Raw genomic sequence first — 23,058 nt, forward strand, 5'->3', positions numbered from 1 at the left:
ACTGCAATTTCTTCTTCGATTTAATCATCATCATGAAAGATATTAGCAGAAATTTCTTTTTTTTTTTTTTTTTTTGTCGAAAACAACAATTTCTTCTCAACTCTAAAATTATGAAGATTTGAACATTCATAATTTTCACCTGAATAATCTAGTAAACTATTGGCATTCATCCTATTAATATAACAAAAATTATCAATTTAGAAAAATATATAAAAATATAAATTATAACAAAAGTATCTTATCTTTTAATAAACAAATTTCAAAACTATGAAAATAAAAAAAAAAATATTTTCATAAATTTATAAAATTTTAAAACAAGAATAACATTAACCGTCTCCTACCAGAAAAATAACATTAACCACCTCAGTACCTCACCGTTGTTATATTCAAAAAAAATTGCTATTCGTTTTATAAATGTCCTCTGAGTGTAGTATAAAGAATTAAAATCACAAGTTACACATTTGGCCATCCTTACGCTAATTTATATTATCTCCTTCACTTTTGTATTTACATATCGTGAACCTTTCAAGTTAAAACCTCAGGAAAATAGAATGAAAATAATAGATTTGCGTTATACTGCATCATTCGATATGTTGAATCGTATACCAATAAAAATACTGAAAAATCATTTCCATTAAATGAATTTGTTTTATAAATTAATTAATTATTTACTAAAATTATAAGTTCAGAAATGGTCACAATATTATTACTAGTGTTTAAATTTTGGTAAATAATAAAACGTAACAAATTTTGTAGACCACCTTTTAACTTCCAGTTAGAAGTAAGCAGGAACATTGGTATAAAAATGTATCGAGAGGAGTAGAGGACTAATCAATTCAAATCATTCTCAAGATTAAGTATAATATCCTACGTACACTTGTGACTTTCTCTACAAGTCTACAACTATGCACTCTAATCTCATTACATCAACTAAGAAAAAATTATATTATCTTCTAAGAAAAATGAGTATAATTGAAGAGTAAGGACAAACAACATACACGTCAAAGCAACCTGTTAGTTAGAATTAACAAAGAGAAAAACTAGTTTAAGAAAAGTAAAGAGAATACTGATATTTATCGATGGAATGTGATGAAAAAAGCAAAGCAAAGGCTTGATGCCAAAATATATATATATATATACAAACCAAAATGGTTATCCACATTTATATTGTTTGGATTAATTAGTTTAATATCGCCGGAGATTATTATTTTAACTTCTTCAGTGTTAGGCATCATAAACTTAACACTTAATATGTTTATAACCCTGTTCTAAAAATCCCCACCTAGAATCAATTACGCTCCGTAAAATCGCTAGACCCATCCTCTCCACCTTGATTAATGATTAATCTCTGCCTAGCATCAATTATCCGATTATACCGTCTAATCCGATTAATTCACGCTTAATTTTGTATATACCGATTATTTTTGGATCAAATATATATATTTTTATTATTTGAACATTTAAATTAAGAATTTATGATGTTTTACAATAACTAATATACAAACTTTAAATTAAAATCATAATTTTTTTCTTAAAATTACGTTTTTATGTAATTACCATAGTTTTAAAGATAATACTATAGTTTTATATTTTATTTGATATTTTTCTTTTCACATAAACAGAATTATACATATATTTAGTACTATATATTTTTAATTTACTATTAATTTAATAAAATAACTTTAAAATTAGTTCCCGATTAATTCATGTTTAATCTTTGATTTTTTCGCTAGACGCTGGGTTCATCCCAACGGCCCGATTAGTACTTAACGATTTCTAAAACACGAGTTTATAGTACTTATACTATTTGGTGCGACATAAAACTTGCTCACTTAACGATCAATGAAGTATACTATAATGACACTTGTATGACTGCGCGAAGTCATACCCCCCCCCCCCCCCCCCCCCCCCTCCAACGTTTCTGCTGTCGGCAGCCGCATAATATCCTAAAATCTAATACTTATTGTGTTATTGTGTATCTGATTTTTTTTTGAAGTATTGTGTATCTGATTTTTAAGTATTATAAAAAATACTAATATTGTACTATATACTCCCAAATCACACATCTATGTTGTTGGCGATCGATCGTATTCTTAATTCGTCTCATTTTTCTCAGATCAAATACGAATATCAAAGGTTGATCTCATTTCTCATTACATACTTACAAAGTTACATCAACGTAGTGTATATACGTGCATTGTTGTTCTTTGTATGTCGTGTCTTTGAAGTATTTTGGATAAGACCTACTAAAAAGAAAATAATATACCTGTAACACCTTTTTTTTTCTTGGAGCTAGTTTAGATAACGGTGATTACTTTCTTTTTTTTTTGTCAAGCAGATAACGGTGATTACTAAGAAGATAAGCTACACGTTTTCGAAATAGATTGAATACTATTTACAGATGTAGCGTGTATAATATATCTTCAACTTACTTTCTTACATTCCTATTGAATAATTAACCTTCGTAAGAAACTATTAAGACATCAATATATAAAAATCAAAAACGAGAAATATGCAACTTAATTATTGGAAATATATTTTGTATTTGTTTATTTTTAATATTTAGTTTTTTTTTTGTTTCTTGAAAATTTAGCTCCTCCGATTCTATTCATGGATCTTACTTGGTTGTGCATGTTTATCAAGATAGTCCAGTCTAATTTAATGAGCATTTTCTTTTTTTTTTTGGAAACTAAGCCGGATTAGCTTTTTTACTTGTTTTTACGATCCAGTATAAAGGAAAAAAAATGTTACTCTTGAGTCTTTACTAGATGTATTAATAAACTACGATGAGTTTTCGGAAGTTTATTTTTGTTTTGATTTAATAGAAAAAGGTTCAAAGAATAGTGGAATGAAAATGGTTTACAATGTTGCGGTGCCAATGACATCATACATTATTACATTTATCTATAAAAGGTGTGGCAGCGTTAATTGTGCATATAAGGTCATCTGCAACGCAGCATAATTTACATTGATCTTGGGTATAAAAAAATAGAAAAAATTCAAACAGTAAAAGAATAAGCGAAGGAACGGTCTTGAACATTGAACCTGAAAATAGCCCAACTTCGCTAATAGCCTAAATACAACATCGGCTAATTAGGTGATACTTAACGTTTAGAATTTAATAACTAAACTTGTCAATCAAGTCACGGATATTGCAAGATTCTATATCAGCGGATAGAAACTAGTATCATCTGAGCATGGGCCACTTGTGGACCAGATGTAGTCATCACGTCATCAAAAAAAAATGATTATAGAATAACCTAATCTATTATTTGATGACTAATTCATTACAAGAGCTCGTTACACTTTATAAATTAAACAATTAGTTAGTGACTAGTTCCTCGTGTTATCACTCCAAGTTGCTTTTGTTGACTTAGTTTCAATACAAAGAAAGAAAAAAATAATAATAATAATAATTGGTCGAACTCATGGGACCAAATTTCCCCATACAAATCTGTTGCGATTGGTTGAGAAGCTGATTTCTAAAACCATCATTAATGGAGCAACCCTCCATAATTACTTTCATATTAATTAATTATATAATTAATAATAAATTATGTAAAACAATTTTAATTAATTAATAATAAATTAAGTAAAACAACTTTAAAAGAATTTAAGCAAAATTACCCCATTACTAAAGAATCCTAAAAATAGTTGATCAAGCATTTAAATAATAATTTTTTAATTTGTGTTTATTAGTTATCAAATTTTAATTATCTAAAATAACAAAACAATTATTTAAATTATTATATTATATAAAATAGAAAATAATAAAATTTTACAAATTTTATAATATTAAACATATTTTACAAAATTCGGAATAGTAAACAAATTTTATAAAATTTGAAACATTAAACATAATAAACAGAATTTGGAATAAGATTTATTGTGCGGTTGCACCAAATTTTTGCCAGATATGCTCAATCAAGTCTTTTTCCAAAAGATCATGCATTTGTATATTATGAACCTCATTTCGAATGCCCATCATATTATGTAGATTTATTGGTATATCTGTAGAATATGATAAATTGACATGAGAAGTTCCGCTTCCTTCTCTGTGATGGAATTCCGTTGGATTGTAGAAATTATAGTCATGTCGTTCGTCTTCCACTATCATGTTATGCAGGATGATAGATGCTCTCATTATTTTCCCTATTTTTCTTTTATCCCAAAAAAGTGTGGGATTCTTCACGATTGCAAATCGAGCTTGCAAGACTCCAAATACACGCTCTACATCTTTACGACATCCTTCTTGCCATTCAGCAAAGAGTTTTGCTTTTCGACCACGTGGAAGTGTAATGGATTGGATGAAAGTTGCCCATTTGGGATAGATACCGTCAGTGAGGTAGTACACCATATTGTATTGCCGTCCATTGACAACGTATGTAACTCTCGGAGCTCGGCCCTCTAGGATATCATCAAACACCGGGGAACGGTCCAAGACATTGATATCATTTAACGAACCTGGTGGTCCAAAAAATGCGTGCCAAATCCATAAAATATTGTGATGCCATAACCTCTAGTACGATACTCGGTTTACCAGATCCACGTGAATATTGTCCTTTCCATGCAGTGGGACAATTCTTCCACTCCCAATGCATACAATCTATGCTCCCTACCATTTCAGGAAAACCGCGATGTTCTCCAATATTCAGTAATCGTTGGAGGTCTTCCGCTGTAGGTCTTTTGAGATACTCGTCGCCAAACAGATTTATAACTCCCTCAACAAAATGTAGAAGACATTTGTGGGCGGTTGTTTCAGCGAGTCGTAAATATTCATCCACCGCATCTACCAAACATCCGTACGCCATCATACGAATAGCTGATGTACATTTTTGAAGTGCAGAAAGACCGAGCCTTCCAGTAGCATCTCGCCTTTGTCTAAAGTATGGGACTCCATTCTCTACTAACAATACGAATGAACAATGGTTTGTTCATTCTAAAGCGACGACGGAACATCGCGTTAGTGTAAGTCGGATTCTCACTAAAATAATCATTCCACAACCGAGTGTGGCCTTCTTTGCGGTCTCTATTAATGTGCACTCTTCGGATTATTGGAGTTGGTGGTATTTCCGGGTGAGTGTAGTTGTATTGGATCTCCTCCACTATACTATCAACTACCTCCTCTACAATTTCATCAACTTCTTGATCGGAACTCCAATTAGACATTTTTGACAATTTGAGTTTGTTGGAAGGCTTATAGTATTGGAGATGGTTTTTTGTTGCAAGGTTTATGGAAATTTGTTTTTGTAATAGAAATAGGTATGTGTTAATGGAAATGGGTTTTAATATTTAACAAGATGAAATGATGATAAGAAGATATGATGATAAGAAGAATCGGTTGATAAGGTAATAAAAATGAGAAGAGTCTATAGGAAATGAAGAGAAGGTAGAGTTAAAGTGGACAGGCTGAGAAGAGAAGGTAGAGTTAAAGTGGACAGGCTGAGAAGAGGATGTATTTGGTAGAATCGGATTATCTGAACCGTTGTTGTTTTTTTGAGAATTCATAAGATCAACAAAACATGTTTGTGGAAAACGATTAAGGTTTCTAGGATCCATTGCTTGTGTTAGTGAAAGCTGATGTAAAAGGAAAGGGTTTGGAGAGAATTGTTAATGGTTTAGGTTAGTTGGTAAGGTGAAGTTTACTTTAAAACCAAGTAGATTTAGGTTTTCAAATTTAAGTTTTTACCTACACTACAACAACCACACATTTATCACATTAAAACAACCTACAAACCCTACAACATCAAACAATAAGTTTGATGTTGAAGCATTCATCAATGACTGACTTGACAAGTATCTCCCTAACCAAGTACTAACCGTATTTAATACAACCAACAAACAAAAAGCAATCATCAATGACTGAATCGACTCAAACAATTGATGAAGACTTAACACTTTAGGAAATATAAAAGACAAACGGGTTTAACACAAAGACAAAGACAATGCATATAGGTTTTGAAACATTTTTAACACAACCGCAAGATCAAATAAAACATCAACACTAGATAAAATTTTAATCACATACACAAAGTCAAACAATTAATCAACACTTAAACACTTTAGAAATTTAAAAGACAAACAGGTCTCGAAAAAGACTTAAACACTTGAGGAAATAAAACAACAACACACGGTTCATCAGTTATGAAAGCAATAAGACCAAACCTTTTCACACAATTATTTATACAAAACATCAAACATTCAAACAATCAAATACAACAACAATGGTTCATCACTCTACTACTAAATATGTAGCTCACAAACTATAACACAAAGACAAACATAACACTTCAAGCATATAAACTCAAACAAAATCTAACAGACAAACTCATCCCAACACAGAAACTCAAACAAAATCTAACAACAACATTTGAAAGAATCGGATTCCATACCTTTCAAATAAGAGAATCCAACCATTGTGTCTACTTCATGAATACCACTCTTTACCATTTAATCTCGCACAAAACATGACAAAAGAGTCAATATTAATCACACAATTACTTATACAAAAGATAAAACTAAAATATTCTACCCTTAAGTAAGAATAACAAACGTCTTGTAAATCAAAATCGATTGGGAAAATGGCAAAAATCAACCCAGACTATTTGCAGAACACTTTTTCATACATGATTTATGATACCTTCCATTTATCTACCTGAACCGACTAAAAATTTAAAATTTCTACCTCAACTTCATAAAATTTAATAAATTTTAACATTTCTGTAAACGACGTCATTTGGCCATTTAACAGTGATGAGTCACACGCCAACGAGGTGACCACGTGGCATATGGGGATAGCAACACGATGTCGTTTTAGTGGTTCAAATCAAAACAAATAAATAAAGCTGCTATTGGGATTCGAACCTTAACCACTCGGATACATTGATTTTTTATGTTAATAAGGAAAACAATATAATATATTGTCATTCGTATATAGGCACATCTGGTCTGAGCCTCGACGGTCTTCTCTCTTCTCCGTCTAAGTCATCTGTCTCTTCTCTTTCTCACTTCCGTTTGAGTAATTCATTTTTTTCTGCTCTTAATCAGCCCTTCGTTATCAGTGATTCTCTATTCCCTTAATTAACAACAGAAGTTTCTCAAATTCATATATTTATCAGTTTCTTGAAAATTGGCGTTTTTATAGGGTATTAGCTCTACGAATATTGGAATCAAAATTAATTTCTGGGGATTAGTCTTAGTTTCCTTTGATTCAATTTAATCTGTAGGATTTAATCTTTTGATTTGGGAACATTGATAATTCATATGAGGAGATTGTGGTGAAGCCTTTAATGTCTGTATTTTTTTGGGAATAAGAAAAAGAGAGACGGAAGCAAGCACTATATATAACATCGTTGTTCGTATAATTTCGTTATTTCGATGTGTCCTAGTGATTAAGAACTAATTTGATTGACTCGGCTTATGCAGGTTCGAATCTTGCGGGCCACATTTTGTTTTTATTTTATTTATCCTTTATATGCCATGTGGTCGCCTCGTTGGCATGTGATTCAGCACCGTTAAATGCGTAATAACGTTGTTTACGGAAATGTTGAAATTTACTAAATTTTATAAAGTTGAGGTAGAAAATTTTAATTTTTAGTCAGTTTAGGTAGATAAATGCAGGTTATCATAGATCAGGTATGAAAAAACGTTTTACAAATAGTTTGGGTTGATTTTTACCGTTTTATACCTCTGACTTGTTTTGGATCTCTCTCGTGACTTTGCGATGGCTATGTTTTTTGCTGAATGAGACTTGGACATACATCAAACATTGTAGCTACGTTTTTAGCAATCATCGTTTCCCTGCAGTGACAACGAATCAACACAATTAGAAGAGGAAGAGAAAGTAACAATAACACTCTAGCTACGTCCTAATCGATACTCTAATCGGATTAATCCGAAACCCTAAAAATTAAAGACCACACGAAGCTAAAAGAAAAACATGCAATCAATCAGACATGAGAAACGAACCTTCTCCCTCCGATTCGTTAGGGTTTGGACCTCGCCGTTAGCTTCAGGGCACCATCAGAAACAGCCGCCGTCGTTGTCCCACCAGAAACAGCCGCCGTCGTTGTCAGATCTAACGGTTTTGCCGATCTGGAAGCCATCGCCTCCGGGTAACCAACAAACAACCAGTTTACGCCGGAAAATTCAATGGACTCGACGTGAATCCATTAATTTCTTCGATTTCATCAAGAATCGCATCTTCTCTCGCCTTCAGAAACGAGAGAGAAGAGAGAGAGACAGTCGGGAAGAAAGAGAAAAAGAAATGAGAAAAAAAAACCTGGTTTTATATTTACGTACCAACCACTTATGAGATGCCACGTATCTTTCTTAAGAGGTTGGTCGAAATGCTTCCGACAACAACGATTTTCGGCTTCATAAACCCATTTATAGGTTTTTTTATTATTTATTTAGGGCCAAATACAAAAGAAACCCAGAAAGAAACGTCCAGTAATCATGCTCTAAAGAGCTACATTGTTATCAGAAAGTAATAAAGTTTACTTAATTTTCTAACAATTTGTTTGTTCATTTGTGCAGATTGATGTATATTGTTGCCAAAAATTTATCATTCTTTTCAATATGTGTATATTTGTTAATAAATGTGTTTCCATGGTTAGTGGACCTGAGTTTTCTACAATAAATAATGTATAAGAATAATGTATTAAATATTATTAATTAATACTGTATTTGAGTATTTGTAGTAAGTACATTCACGTTGTCGACATGACACCCCATGAACGAATTTGATTTAACTTAGCAACTTGCATATGCATATAATTACTTTTTCCTTATTGTAGATATATCTTTAGGGAATTTTTTGTGTTGTAATGACGAACGCAGTTGCGTCACCACATGATAAAGTGCTAGTTCAAGGTCAACCAAGTCAACGAGCTCACTATACAAATGGACCGACATGTTTTAGAACTTCTGAAGACATCAAAATGTGTTACGCCATTGACTTGCTTTAAGCTTAAACGTATTGTTTGCATTATTTCATTACTACAAATCGCGGTTAATTAACTAACATGAGGTATCAACTGACAGTTTAATGAAACTTCAGATTATAAGGGTTTTCTCTAAATCAAAGAAATGGTGATACATTTAGAGGATTCAGACTCAAGATTACATTAGGCTTTGGAAACTAATCTTCACATCAATTCTTTTTAATAACTGAACAAATTACAGACCTAACCAAACTAAATCTTGGAATCTAAAGAAACCCAACCTCTAAATCATTCAAATTTTAGGAAAACCTCTTTAACCATTTAACTAGAATAAGTTGGTTTAGTTATTATGATGATCATCATGCAAAAAAATAAACAACAACTATAGTAAACTCTTCTCAACGTTTACCTGCCTGCCTCAACATACTGTATATACTTATAACCAAATTACGTATATGTCGTCAGTCTTAATGCGTGGAGAATCTTTCAGCCTTTATTCTACTTGAATCGTTAAACTTTTGTAGAATAACACACATCGATCAACTATGTATATCCGAAGTAGCCTTTAATAAAAAAACATATCCTTTTATTCAAACTGAAGTCCAGACTAACACATTAAAGTAACATATCGATTCGAGCATATATACCACAACGATTCTTTACTATGATTGCATGTTATATATCTATAAAAGCCTCTTGCCTCTTATCCTCGGTTCACATGCATGTTTGCAAGCCCCGTTTTGTTCATATATAGTACTCTTTTACATTTTTACATAAAGAACAAATGTATAAATGGTTTACAATTTATATAGTTATTTTAGTGAGTATTAGGGAGATTACAATTTTTAGATGTGCCCATCGATCATAATTCATAGCAATGCATCTCTTTTTGTAAAGCGTTGGAACTTTCGAGCCAGCATCATTAGGGGTGTCAATCGGGCTGGTCCGGCCCGGTCCGGTCCAAAACCCGTAAAGTTTGTATATGTATCGGCCCGGTCCGAAATATTTCCGAGCCTATATTTAAAAGCCCGACCCCGGTCCTAATAGGGCTACAGGACTTTTCGGGCTTTTTTGGGATTATCTTACCGATCAAAAATTCAAACTTATAAGCCTTAAAAAATAGTGTTTGAAGGTGTACTATAAAACAAATCAATCAAAAAAATAATAACTCATCTATATTCACTACAACCAACTTAATTTAATAGAAAACTTTAAAAATAAAATAAAATTTTGATACTTTAACCAAATAAACCAATATATAATTCATATAAAACATCATAGATAAAAATTTTAAAAGTATTAAGTATGGTAATTAAGTAAATATGAAAACTAGGATTAGAGTTTACAACTTTATTTACAATAAATTATTAATCAAATATTATAATCAAACAAAAATGTTAACAAAAAGGTACAAATATTTTTGTTTAAGGGTTTTTCGGGCTGGTCCGAGCCCGGTCGGGCTAAGCCCGAAAAACCCTATTGCCCAAACGAGCTGGGCCCGAAAGGCCAATTTTTCTGGACATATATATTTAAGCCCAAACCTACTGTTTTTTAGGGCCGAGTCGGGCCAGCCCGCGGGCTTTAGTCCTAATTGACATGCGTAAGCATCATCATCATACAAGAATTTGAAAGCTACAACTAAATTAAGGCTGACTAAATGGGCTAAGCTATGGCGGTGTTAATGGGCTAGGTTTTAACTTTATATTTAAAAAGTCCAATACTAAGTGCATTTGAAGTTTTTAATGTTAACTCTTTATTTTCTTATATGTTTTCGTTCTTGTTTTGTCATATGGAATCTCCCTATAACTTAATTGGTTTCAAGTTTTCAACGCACAAATGTGTTTGCGGAAACGGATAGTTGATTACAAACAGATACGATAACAGTTTAACATAAAAATACCACAACATACATAGTTTATATCAAAAACAAAAATTACATAATAATGAATTGATAACTATAAATAAACCATCAAATGACTCCCAAACATCAACACGGATTAATTCAAAACACTCCGTTTTCTTATTGATACTATCATAAAAAACATCACGAGTTTGCTTAGCCCGATAACAAACGTCACAAGGACTAGGACTAGTACAATTTGAAACACCAGAAAAACGGATAATGAAGAAAAAACAAAAAACGCCAGATGACCTAATCGCTGATGCCACAAAGTATGATCAACCGAAGCCGCCACACGAGTCACATTAGTAGTTGCCACATCCGTTAAATAGTAGACCCCATTACGTTCTTCACCGGTTCCAATTAGAGTCCTCGTTAAACGGTCCTATAAAACACAAAGAGTATCGGTAAATAACGCAAAACAATTATTCATTTGCTTGAGAATCTTTGAAACCGATATTAAGGAACAGTTTAAGTTGGGGACATAAGAACATCCAAGAAGGACACAAGATCCGTGAGATGAATAATGCATTTACGATTTGAAAACGTAACACTACCATCAGTAAACCCAACCGAGCAAGATGGTGTGTCAACCAAATCAGTAAGAAGAGAAATATTTCCAGTCATGTGATGAGAGGCTCTTGTATCAATGATCACATCACCAGGAATCTTACTAGAGAGCTTAACGGGGTTGCTTTTTATCTTTTCAAGAGCAACCAAGGAAAGAGCTTTCCAATTTTCAGGAGAAAAATCAGAGAGTGTGACATTAGGACTAGTAGTATAGACAGCAACGGCTTGACCACGTCCACGCCCAGCTCCTCTGCCACGACCTCGACCTGCAGGAGAACCGCGACCGTTGTTCCAAATGTTACCGCTGTTCCAAACGTTACGTTCAGTATACCACTACGGATATCCAACCAATTGCCAACAAAACGCCTTTTCATGGCCAGTGCGACCACAATGAGAACAGAGCAAACTACGCTCCCGACCTGAAGATTCCACATGTTGATCTCCACTGATCGGGGCAGAGGAAAGAGAATCGCGTCGAGCAACAAAACCAACAGCATCTTGCTGTTGTTCACGAGATCGAGCCGCCAAGATTCTTTGTTCTTCACAGATGACTCGCGAATAAGCTTGATCCAAAGCTGGATAAGGATCAGCCTCAATAATCGAATGAATCACATTCGCAAACCGAGTTTTGTCAAGACCCATGACAAACTGATTCACTTTCTTCTCTTCTCTCTCGGTGGCAATGCTTGTGTAAACGCCACAAGTACAACCATCACAAGAACACATCGGGAGAGGTTTGTATGTGTATAACTCATCCCACAAAGCTGCAACCGTAATAATCAATCACGGACTGTCCCTCTTGGCGACAAAGAGCTATTTGAGAACGGAGATGATTAACACGAACTTTATACCCAACCGAGAAGCGTTTGCGCAAATTCTCCCAAAGATCACGAGCACTAGTGAGATACGAAACGGTGGAGCGTACACGAGGTTTGATCGACGTACGTAACTAACCAACGACCATGGAGTTTACCGAAGTGCATGATTATAAATCAGAGTTATCTGCTCCGGGTCTCTTCAAGGAACCGTCAATAAAACCAGTCTTCTTCTTTGCACGAAGCCCATTCATTGTAGTTGTCACTGGTTAACGTAACAGCTGAAATCATAGCGCCAGGGTTGTCCGTTGAAGACGTAGAGTACGAAGCCATCACCGTGATTTCTCTGCCGGTTGAATCGATGGCGGCGAGAGCTCCGGTTTGCGTAATAGATTGTGTCCCTTGTGCAGCCATAACGTTGAAGTTAAAAAAAAACAGAGACACCAAACAACAATAATAAAACAAAAAGATCTCCACACGAGACTTGAAAGAAGAAAAAATACAATGATCAACTAATCCGAAAAAAAAATTTGAGAAACGAAAGATTTAGGTTTCAGAATTTTACTCTGATACCATGTAGAATTAAGAGAATATATGTGTTTATTGATCAACAGCGTTACAATGTTTATATACACCACTCAATAGCTAGGAAACCCTACACAATACTTGCCGAGCAAGGTAAAACATATATAACACAAACCGCAGCCCATATGCGGCCCAATAAACAACTCATGGGCTGAAAGACCCAGATGTGTTAAGCTAAGTCAAGGCATCTTCAAGGCCTTCAAAGCTAAATAATTCTTATGTAGTCAAAGCCAATGCATTAGCCACATTTAGATTCGATGTTTCTCTCTCTCTTTTGTTTCTCTTTCGTTTGATGTTTCTCTTTTGTTTAGTTAGGCTTTGCTACTTTTTTCTTTCATAGGCTTTCTAATTAGTGTTTCCAAATCCTAAATGCTTTTTCAAGAAACTCCTCTTTTTGAATAAGAAGAATTTGATAATATATACCCAAAAATATCATCACATTATATTTAATAGCACCTACTTTTTGGCTTTAAGCTAGTAGTATCTACAAACCATGTTGTCATCATCTTCCAAAATCATCATTGCCACATCGACAAGGCACCATATGTTCAACTCGAATGGAAGGTCTAACTGTTCTGACGTGGATCCAACACAAAAACAAATTATTATTCAAAAGTTATATTCTTTAAATTCATACGGTCCAAAGTCCAAACAAAGTACCAAAATGATAAAATTATTGAATATAATATTTTCAAATAAACCAATCAACTATATATTATTACATTTCATAAGCTTGTATAATCGAATATGTACAAATCAAATTTTTAGCTGACTACTAATAATTTGATCCGGTTTGTCCAAATTAAATTAAAACTTCAAATTTGATTCCATATTTCAATTCAATTTATAATTAACCAAGGTTTGACACATATTTTAAATTTAATATATATATATATGAATAATTAATTTATGAGCTTTAATATTTTGTATTCTTGCAAATCTATTATAATTAAAGGTCTCAAAATATTTGGTTGAAAATAAAAGAGGGAACAAAGAGGGGCATACATGTTCGCGGCTTGTGACCGCATAAAATATGAACACTATAACTGGCTTATCCGATTCATGTTCAAACCTAATGTAGATACGTATTCGAGATTCACAATATTGCATAAAAATTAACTTGTAAGAAATATAACTTTTTTGAAAAGTCAATAAACAATACCTTTTTGTAGTAAAAACCGTAGAATCATCGAAAATATAAAAATATATATATATATATAGGAATAAAAACATTTAAAAACAATTATATAATCGTTAAATGTTTTATTATATTGTCATTTTGTGGACAACCAATAAGAAAGGTGATATCTTGAAATTGATTTTTTTTTTTAAATTCACAAGTCACACGTGCATTTTTACCAGATTTAAATTCTACTAATAAATATTTATGAGTTGTGGAGCATTAGGTTTTGGTGATGAGGTGAAGAAGTGATGATAGATTTCAATAAAATCAATTCATGTTGATCAACATGTATTTGTTTATCCTAAATTCGTAATTGTTCTCATTTATTTGTTATTGAGCGTCTAATTCGTTTGTCGTTGTATGGTGAAAATAAAGGAATAAATTGTAAACTTCCAAAAAGTTATGTAACCAGTAACCCTCACATTTAGAAATGTATCACTATAAATTACATATGTCTTTTTATTTAGACCCTTTTATTTATGGTTTAATCTTTTTTCTTGTAAATCAATTTTACAATTCAAATCCTAGCACAAATGACGGCAATACCAATATAAACACGCTTAATTGTAATCTGTCTATCTTAAAACATTGAAAGTGATGTGTGACATTTAACACAAGTGGATGGTGAGAGACAGTGTCGGGTGACTTGGGGTGCACTTCCACGCGCGACTTCGACTTGTTTGTCCCTACACAACTCTCTTCTTCTTCTATAAAAGAACCATTCTTTGCTCATCTCAATTAATCACTTTCTCTTATCTTCACAACTAAAACTCTAAAACCATCAAAGAAGAACCCTTAAAGAAAATCTCTATTTACACCGAAGATGGGAGTTTTGAAGAGAAGAGTTTCGAGTAGCAGAGGTCTTGGAGGTGTTCTTAGAGAGCAAAGAGCTAAGCTTTACATCATCAAAAGATGTGTTGTGATGCTCCTATGTTGGCAAGATTGATCTTGGTTGATTCAAGTGGTGATACTTTGAAGCTTAACCGGATCAAACTGATGATTGCAAGAAGATATGAAAGAGGAAGAAACCGGTTTGGGTTTTGCTTGCCGATAGTCAATCTTAGGGGATGAAATGTTAACACTTTCGATATACGAACATGGGTGGGTTTTTAGTTTTTGGAGGGTATATTTGTAAATATACGAATAAAAATTTGGGATAAATTTTGTAATGGCTTTTGCCTTAGTTCCATAGTTCCCTGTGTAAATTCGACTATATATATATATATATCTCACACATAATCTAACCAAGATTAGTTCTTCTTAACTTATTGCTTAATTTACTAATTGGTTTCCTAGTTTACGAGCTTGTATATGGTTTATTTAATATTTTCGTCTTCTAATATGTGAAACTGCATGAATCCAAATAAAAGGTTATTTACTGGAAAAATAATAAACTATAAGAAAATGGTAAGCATGGCTAACGATTCGTAACATCCACTAGAATTTCCAATTTCAAATTGTGTTTTAAGAAGGGTGTAGCAACACATACATCAATGACAACTATTCAACCAGTTATATATATATATATATATATATATATATATATATATATATTAATCAAGAAACCAGCTTCAGCTTTGGTCTTGACTCTTGAGTAAGCAAGTAATCTATCTCATTAACAATTACATGAATGCAATGAGAAGAAAAGAAGAAAAAAAAGAGAAATATTATAATTAGTTCGCCCTAGCCGCTCGTTTCTCTTTAGCACAATCTTCGAGACATCTTCTTCCGACGGCGTCGACTCCGATCGGCGGTGCTGGGAAACTGCTTCTCCGTTCTCGTGTTCTCTGTTGCTATCTAAGATTGTTCTCGACCTGTTTCTACGATGAATCCACCAGAGGTTCATCGAAGCTCCTTTCAGCTACTTCGGCCACGCTTCAACTTCATCCTCTCCTTCCCCCTCCGTCTCATCCAGTGGGCTTACTCGGTGAGTCGTTTCTCTCGAGTTTCCAGCCATCCGTCGCCGAATCTGAGACCCCAGAACTCATTGATACTTTTGTATCTCGTCTCTCTCACGGACTCCCATCGAAGTCAACCCCAACACCTCTCTGCTCTTCGGATTTAGATCCCCTCACCAAGTGTTTTACTTGGCCGAGTTTGGATAGAAGCTCTATTTTGACGCCAGAATCGTGTAAGAGATTGACGATGAACCGTGACCCAAATCTTGAGCCTCAAAAACCTAGGTCTGTTCCAAATCTTTCTTTGTCTACCCATAGTATACCTTTGTGTCGATCCATGATCCATGGACTGCAATTTGAACCTAATCAATCATGGTTGCTCTGTGGTTACAAAGTATGCTTGCGAACCCTGCCATTAGAACTATCTAGGGTCATTATCTTTGATTGTGAAAGGTTAAAGAGGACCGACATTATGGCCTCGTCTCTACGGAGCGAAGGTTACCGGAATCTCTTTGATCTATCCTCTTTGTTTTCCATGTTTCCTGAACCCTCTCAAGCGTTAATATTTTGTCCTGAAACCGGAAGACCTAGGAAGTTCGGCATTATGACATCCTCTCCAAAGAGAGGAGGTTACCGAAGCCTTCCTAACCTTCTCCCTACATCTTCCTTGTGTCTCGAGCATTGTCAAGCGCACATCAAAACAACCAGGAAATTTGTTCTCCCCTGCAAAAGTCTGAAGATAAGCGGCATTATGACCCCATCTCCATGGAGTGGTGGTTACCGGAACCTCTTCACACAAGCTATACCCGACTTTCAACCTCCAATCACCCTCCTCCTTGCCAATGAGCAGACCAACCCATCTTGCCTCTCGGTTTTGGAAATCCTCTCAACGTCCCACTGTCAGCTGATAAGGACTATCTCCCTTGTTCCTGCTTTGTGCTTGAATATGGCATCAACTTCCCTTGAGTTAGCTTGTGGTTTGGTGCGTTATTACCCAAGCCTCCAATATTTCTTGGATATGTTGTTATTTATCTATCTTTTCATTGTGCTTCTTATTGTTGTACCAAGCTTTGCTTCGGAAAACTCTTAACCTCTGTAACCCTTTGCCTTGTTGATTGAATGAAAGCAAGATTTGTTTGTCAAAAAAAAACAAGTACATGAATGCATAAAATTTACTTCTCCGTTACTAATAAGTCTCGGTTCATAAAACCTAATTACAAATGTTAAGTATACAAAGATTATTATGAGAGAGGTATAAGTTTGAATAACACTATTTTTAATGCATGAACAGAACTCCCAATTTTTTTAGTCAATTCAACTAACCTCTTCCTAGTTCAAATGATTAGCTAAATTGATTTGATGATAACTTAAAAATTGAAAATTAAATATTCTTTGGTTACTTGTGTTATCATATGTCATGTTGGTGCTCCACGTATGGGATAATCTCTACTTTCTAATTATGACTCTAATTAAATATTCTTTGGTTATTTGATTAGTTTAGTTCGTTGGACTCATATCAAGACTTTTTAGTATTATGGTGATGTATGTATGTGTTTAGTTTCTAATGAATTATAAAATTAAACTAATCAATGTTTCAATGACTAGAGATATAAATCAAGGGACACAATATCAAAATTATTGATCGGTCCCTCTTGATTTAAATCTGACGTGACCATTAGGTGCAAAATTATTTATGATATTGGAAAGACAAGTATTGTATGCTGTCACGTCAAAATTATTCTATTAATAAAACCAAATAAAAATGAATTATTCTTTTTAATGGCGTCAATATGGTAAAGACAACAACAAATTACTAAGCTTGTGAGCATATTATGGCCGAACCAGAACTTAAACCGAAATGCCCACCCCTAATTATTGATCAAATAAATTTGTGATGACTCGAACGCTCGAACTAAAAATTAGCAAGAATGTTAAGTGAAGATTTGAATTTTGAAGTAACAAAGGTTTTTGAATGAGAGATAGTAAATAATCATGGACCGTCTCAACAGCTTCAACCACAAAATATTATCATTAAAATACTAAATGAATTGCTGCCAAAAACATTGAATTATTCACGAAAATTAGCTATAGATTGGTGATGAAGAAAGGAGAAAAAATGGGGTCAAAATGTCAAATGAGAAGAAACTGAATCTGCATCATTGTCGATTCTGTTGTCGGCCTACTTTAACTATGCAGCCCATATGTTTACGGTACTCATCTACACTACCACCTTATAACTTATTTTGTCATGTATATATATATGTGTGTGTTTTTCTTCTTTGATGAATGATAGAGTTTCATAAAGCTTAAACCACACACGTTTTCAGATATTTATAAACTAAGAGATCTTCTCAACTAAATATCAAGAAATTGCATGGTAGAAAACTCCTATAAAGATCTTTAAAAGTATTGTCAATAATGAGTGGAAGCCACATGGGCTAGAGCTTTATACCAGATTAATTGGAGTACTGGACTGAGATGCTTGATTGTTTAACCACCAGTTTTTTTCACTCACTCATGCAAATAAAACATTTTGGTAATAAAGTTAACAAAAAAAAAAGAAACAGTTATCACATAACTACGAAACCTGGCTCAATACATTATTTTTGTTAATCCTACCTTTTTTCATCATGTTAGTTGCCATGGTCACTAGAATCTGATATTGAGTCTGTACATCTATCTATTATTATTCGTCGTTGGAGAATTTTGTAGAATCTATGACCAGTAAGAAAAAAATCTATGTGCAGTAAGAAAAATATCTATGTGCAGTAAGAAAATCTTGATGCACAAAGTTATAGAGGGTCGATACAAAAGAAGTTGAACGGTCAAAAAGACAAGTAGATAGGCTCGACCACGTGCGGCGGTCCTACCACCGTCGCCGTCGTGGCCACAACCGTCGTCCTCTTCTAATGTCACTTTCTCACATCTGGATCCAAATTTTATTTATTGATGTTCACATCATTGAGTTTCTATTTAATGGCTTATTTTACATTACCCAATAAAACTAAACATTCCTATGTAACATTTGTCAATTGTTTTTATTTTCCAATTTTAGAATTGTTACAAGAACTCTCAGTATCTTCATTCTGAAACATTTTATTCCATGTTGCACTATCTATGAAAAAAGCTTCACAAGTATTCCAAAACGATTCTTCATTCTTAATTCGGTAGGATTTCACTAATCGTAAAAGTTCATGATTCATTGATTCCATAATTTTTTGGATAAATAATTGTTTTATGCCATAATTAAGGCTAATGAAAAACTTATAACTGAAAGAAGATTAAGTGAAGTTTTTTGTTCCATTAATGATTCTGCTAATTCATTTTATCATACCAGTGTATCTTTGTCGCATGATGTATTTTTAAACCAAGTTTTTCCGAATAATGAACAAATCGTCTTATATATGGTGGCTCCAACTAATAATCAGAAATTCCAACTAGCTAAAGTGTTTTTGGTCTTCGGCCTCGTGCATTGTTTGTGATATTATTTTTTATATATGTTTGAAAAAGATTCGACATTATTGGTCCACATACTTATATATATTCACTTCTATGTACTTCAACACACTTATGGACTTCTCTCCAAGTACATTTCATATTTTGTTCTTCTAATCTGTACATCCCACGTGGTTTTCTCATCTTATATATATAGACATCACACGGACAATTTTATTACTTTCTGTGAAGTTCTTTATAAAAACTTAATCCTCAGTTTTATTATCTTCTATTTCTAAGTCGAACAATTTTAAATCCTTCTTTCTAAACTAATAAGTACTTATAGTTTAAAGAAAGGTATGTAGCAAATTGGCCTATTAGCTCAGTTGGTTAGAGCGTCGTGCTAATAACGCGAAGGTCACAGGTTCGATCCCTGTATAGGCCACTTTTTAGTTGTTTAAATTTTTTTCTAACATTGGGCTTCAACATCAGCCCATGTGTCAAAATAAAAAGCACGTCACCACGAAACACAAATATTGAATACTGCATTTGTTGGGCCAAATTTGGGTCTACGAGTTGGTTCACTCTGGCCTATAAAATACTCATTAACGGGTTGCTTTAACAAATTCGTAACTGTATTTTGTGTCATTTTTTCCCCTGGGACAAAAAACCGAACCGAGCCGAACCGAAATTTTAGGTGTTCGGTTTAGGTTCGGTTCTTAGGGATAAACCGATCGACAGCTTTATAAAATTAAAATCGGTTCTCGGTTATTTCAGTTCGGTTTGAAGTGTTTGAACCAAGTTAAAATAACATGTAAGATCCATGGTTACAAAATAGTTTTTCTTTTGTTGTAGTACTTGTACGTCGAATTTCGGATAGTGACTAAATTAGAAGAAAAAAAAACTATAGATACAAAAGTGACGACGATATCATATCTGACGTAATCTGCTTGTGGTATTATCATCAATTGTCTCTGTAATAATAATAAATAACGTAGGTCAGTAACGGCGAAAGAGACAATATTGCAAGAGATCCCAAAACTAAGTTTCTATAAATAGAACAAAGATCTAAGTTCTCACTTCCCACGAAAAAGATTCGATCTACTCCTCTCAATCGATTTCACTTGTCATAACTTACAAATCCTCCATCACATAAATTCTCTACTCTCTACCTCTACCTCGTTTTGCAAAAAAAATAAATTCTCTACCTCAATCTATTCTAGGAAATATCGCATTAATTAACTATATATTTGTACGGTATATAGATGGAGAGAAAAAAAAAAGTTATTACGAGCGTTTTTTATACGTATCAGAACTAGCAAAGATACGACTACGATATAGACGATTTTTACCCATGCACATTTAAAACTGACTTCGACATAAATAATTGTTTTTCGTTTTTAACAATGGATGATATGCGAGAGTGAAAACTCTACATACTATATGATCATAAAATAACTTCTTGATTCCACTCCTTCATTAATTAATACAAACCCAAACTTTTTACATTTCCTATATTAATCAAGACGAGAAAATTGATGTCTTAATGATAGTACAATATATAAACCAAACCCATTACTATAAAACCCTAAACAAAGGGTTCTTCATAGATTAAAAAAAAACATAGAAGAAGAAACCCAGACCAAATATTAAAAAAGACACCCAAAAAGATACTACTAAAATATTAAAACCACCAACCCATAATTCCATTTTGCAAGTCTAATTAACTAAACCCTAATTAATTAATAATGACTTGACAATCTAATTAATAATAATTTTATGGAGAGGGATTAACTAATTGTAACATCGATTTACCATCTTACTAGTCCTTTGTCTCTTAATACTCCCTGAAGATGACTTCTCCAAGTTATTGTTATCATTGCTTTCATCATTATTATGGACACACTTCTCTATAACCGCCTTTAACGCTTCTTCTATCGAACTCACACGATCATTCATCATCCTCTCTGCATCATAACCTTCCATATCGTCACCATCAAAGTTTCTACGATATGAATCATGATCCTCTTCATCGTCTTCTCGGCTCAAGAACAAGACGTTCTTGACACGACCACCTACGGTTGCGATCTCAGCTTTGAGAGTTCGAAGGCGAAGAGACTTCAAGGCATTAATGACGTCATGCATGAGGTCAGTCCTGTCTTGGCAGCAAAAGGAAGCTCTTATCACCAAGTTTCCATCTTCGTCGTTGTAAGCCGAATCCACGGTCAGATCGTCGGACTCTGTGGGGACTTGACACGTGTCCGTGATAAGTGATGTCTGTCGTTTTAGCTCCTTCATGTGTTGGATCACTTCCGCTAGCAACGAAGCTTTGTCCGTCTGTATAAAAGAGAAACGAATCATAAACATGTAGGAGTAAATTTGTTTGTGCTTCTTCATAATGATAATAACTACAAATTAAAATACCACATCTATGAGCTATACTTACATACCAGAAATATCGATTTGAAGCATTTGTTATTTTCAAAATAGAAAAGTACAATTAGTAAACGATAATAGTGGAAGAAAGATAAATTTGGAAGTATCATACCAATTTAATTAAGGTTTTTCATAGTTTTAGAAAAAGATAAATAAAAATGAAAAAAAAACAAATGACAATAGTACCACACTACCACATACATATATGTATATATATATGATCGATAACCACACAAAAAAAACATATAAATATATCGTGTTGAGGCACTTATCAGTTTTGAAAATTGTACAATCACTATTAACTAATTATAACTGATTAGAGATAAGTTTCGGAAGTACCATTAAATAATTTAATTATTTAGTATAAATTTTTCGAAAAACATACTTAAATCTCAAAAGATAAGAGACGTGAAAGGGGAAGAGTATAAATTTATTACAACTTACTTTGGTTGTGTTTGGTAAAATACTACGCAACTTAGCAAGATGAGTGTTGATTCGCTCTCGTCTTCTTCTCTCAGCTTCACTATGACTCTTTGAAGCAGCTAAAGCCTTGGCATCCATGACTTCTTGTGCACTCAATTTTCCCATGATCTCACCATCGAACCCAAAGGACGAGCCCCGACGCATGATGGGTCCAAGAGCTTCGGACAGAATCCTCAGATGGTTCTGATGATGCTCCATGGAAGGAGGAGGAGAGACGAAACTGTCGTTATAGTCAAAGGAAGAAGAAGACGCAGAAGCTCTTCTGCTAAAGCAGTGAACCGGGTCAGAATAACGGGTCGGGTTAGATGGGAAATGGTTCGGGTCAAAAGAAGGTAAAGATGATGACGACCAAGGGAGGATCTGAGGATGGTGATGAAGAAGAAACTGGTCTTGGTAGTCTTGTAAGTTGTGAAATGTTTGAAGACAATCTTCTTCTTTCATTGCATACATCTTTTTTGTTTTTTTGTTTTTGGAAAAGAGAAAGAGAATTATAGAAGAAGAGACAAAAGGTCACAAACATCCCATTTGATAATGGATACACATGTTTATATATAGTGCTATATAATTTGTCCTCCGTAAATTTTAAACAAAGAAAAATGATTTTTTTATTTTAATATTTTTTATTTCTTTCCAAATAAATTAATTCAGTTTAAAAAAAAAACCTTTTCACCGGTTTGTACAATCAGACCGCCATTATCTTCGATAAAAATGCATATTGGAGAAATACGCGTTTACATCAACTAATCAAAATTTAATAGCAACATTTTATGTAACCTCAATCTATTACAGAACGTACTCTTAATGGTTT

At 33.6% G+C, this 23,058-nt stretch overlaps 2 protein-coding genes, 1 non-coding gene and 2 pseudogenes across 3 annotated transcripts; 2 read left to right on the forward strand and 3 right to left on the reverse strand.

Moving 5' to 3' along the window:
* Window positions 1–3,876: 3,876 nt before the first annotated feature.
* Window positions 3,877–5,169, reverse strand: LOC104783513 (uncharacterized; annotated as a pseudogene).
* A 6,147-nt stretch (window positions 5,170–11,316) lies between these two features.
* Window positions 11,317–12,644, reverse strand: LOC147945314 (uncharacterized; annotated as a pseudogene).
* Window positions 12,645–14,720: 2,076 nt separating this feature from the next.
* On the forward strand, window positions 14,721–15,262 carry LOC104779764 (small polypeptide DEVIL 6). The gene has a single exon (XM_010504147.2). It carries the CDS (start codon window positions 14,822–14,824, stop codon window positions 14,942–14,944), a length of 123 nt encoding a protein of 40 aa, XP_010502449.1. The 5' UTR covers window positions 14,721–14,821; the 3' UTR covers window positions 14,945–15,262.
* A 4,440-nt stretch (window positions 15,263–19,702) lies between these two features.
* On the forward strand, window positions 19,703–19,776 carry TRNAI-AAU (transfer RNA isoleucine (anticodon AAU)). Its single transcript has one exon. It is a non-coding gene; the product is annotated as a tRNA-Ile (tRNA).
* A 999-nt stretch (window positions 19,777–20,775) lies between these two features.
* On the reverse strand, window positions 20,776–22,783 carry LOC104779765 (transcription factor AIG1). Its single transcript, XM_010504149.2, has 2 exons — window positions 22,212–22,783; window positions 20,776–21,668 (listed from the first exon to the last, which is right to left on the reverse strand). The coding sequence occupies exons 1-2, from the start codon at window positions 22,698–22,700 to the stop codon at window positions 21,126–21,128; spliced, it is 1,032 nt and encodes a 343-aa protein (XP_010502451.1). The 5' UTR covers window positions 22,701–22,783; the 3' UTR covers window positions 20,776–21,125.
* Between the last annotated feature and the right edge of the window lie 275 nt (window positions 22,784–23,058).

This window comes from Camelina sativa, chromosome 4 (assembly GCF_030686135.1).
Source record: "Camelina sativa cultivar CO46 ecotype springtype chromosome 4, ASM3068613v1".
Lineage (NCBI taxonomy): Eukaryota > Viridiplantae > Streptophyta > Magnoliopsida > Brassicales > Brassicaceae > Camelina > Camelina sativa.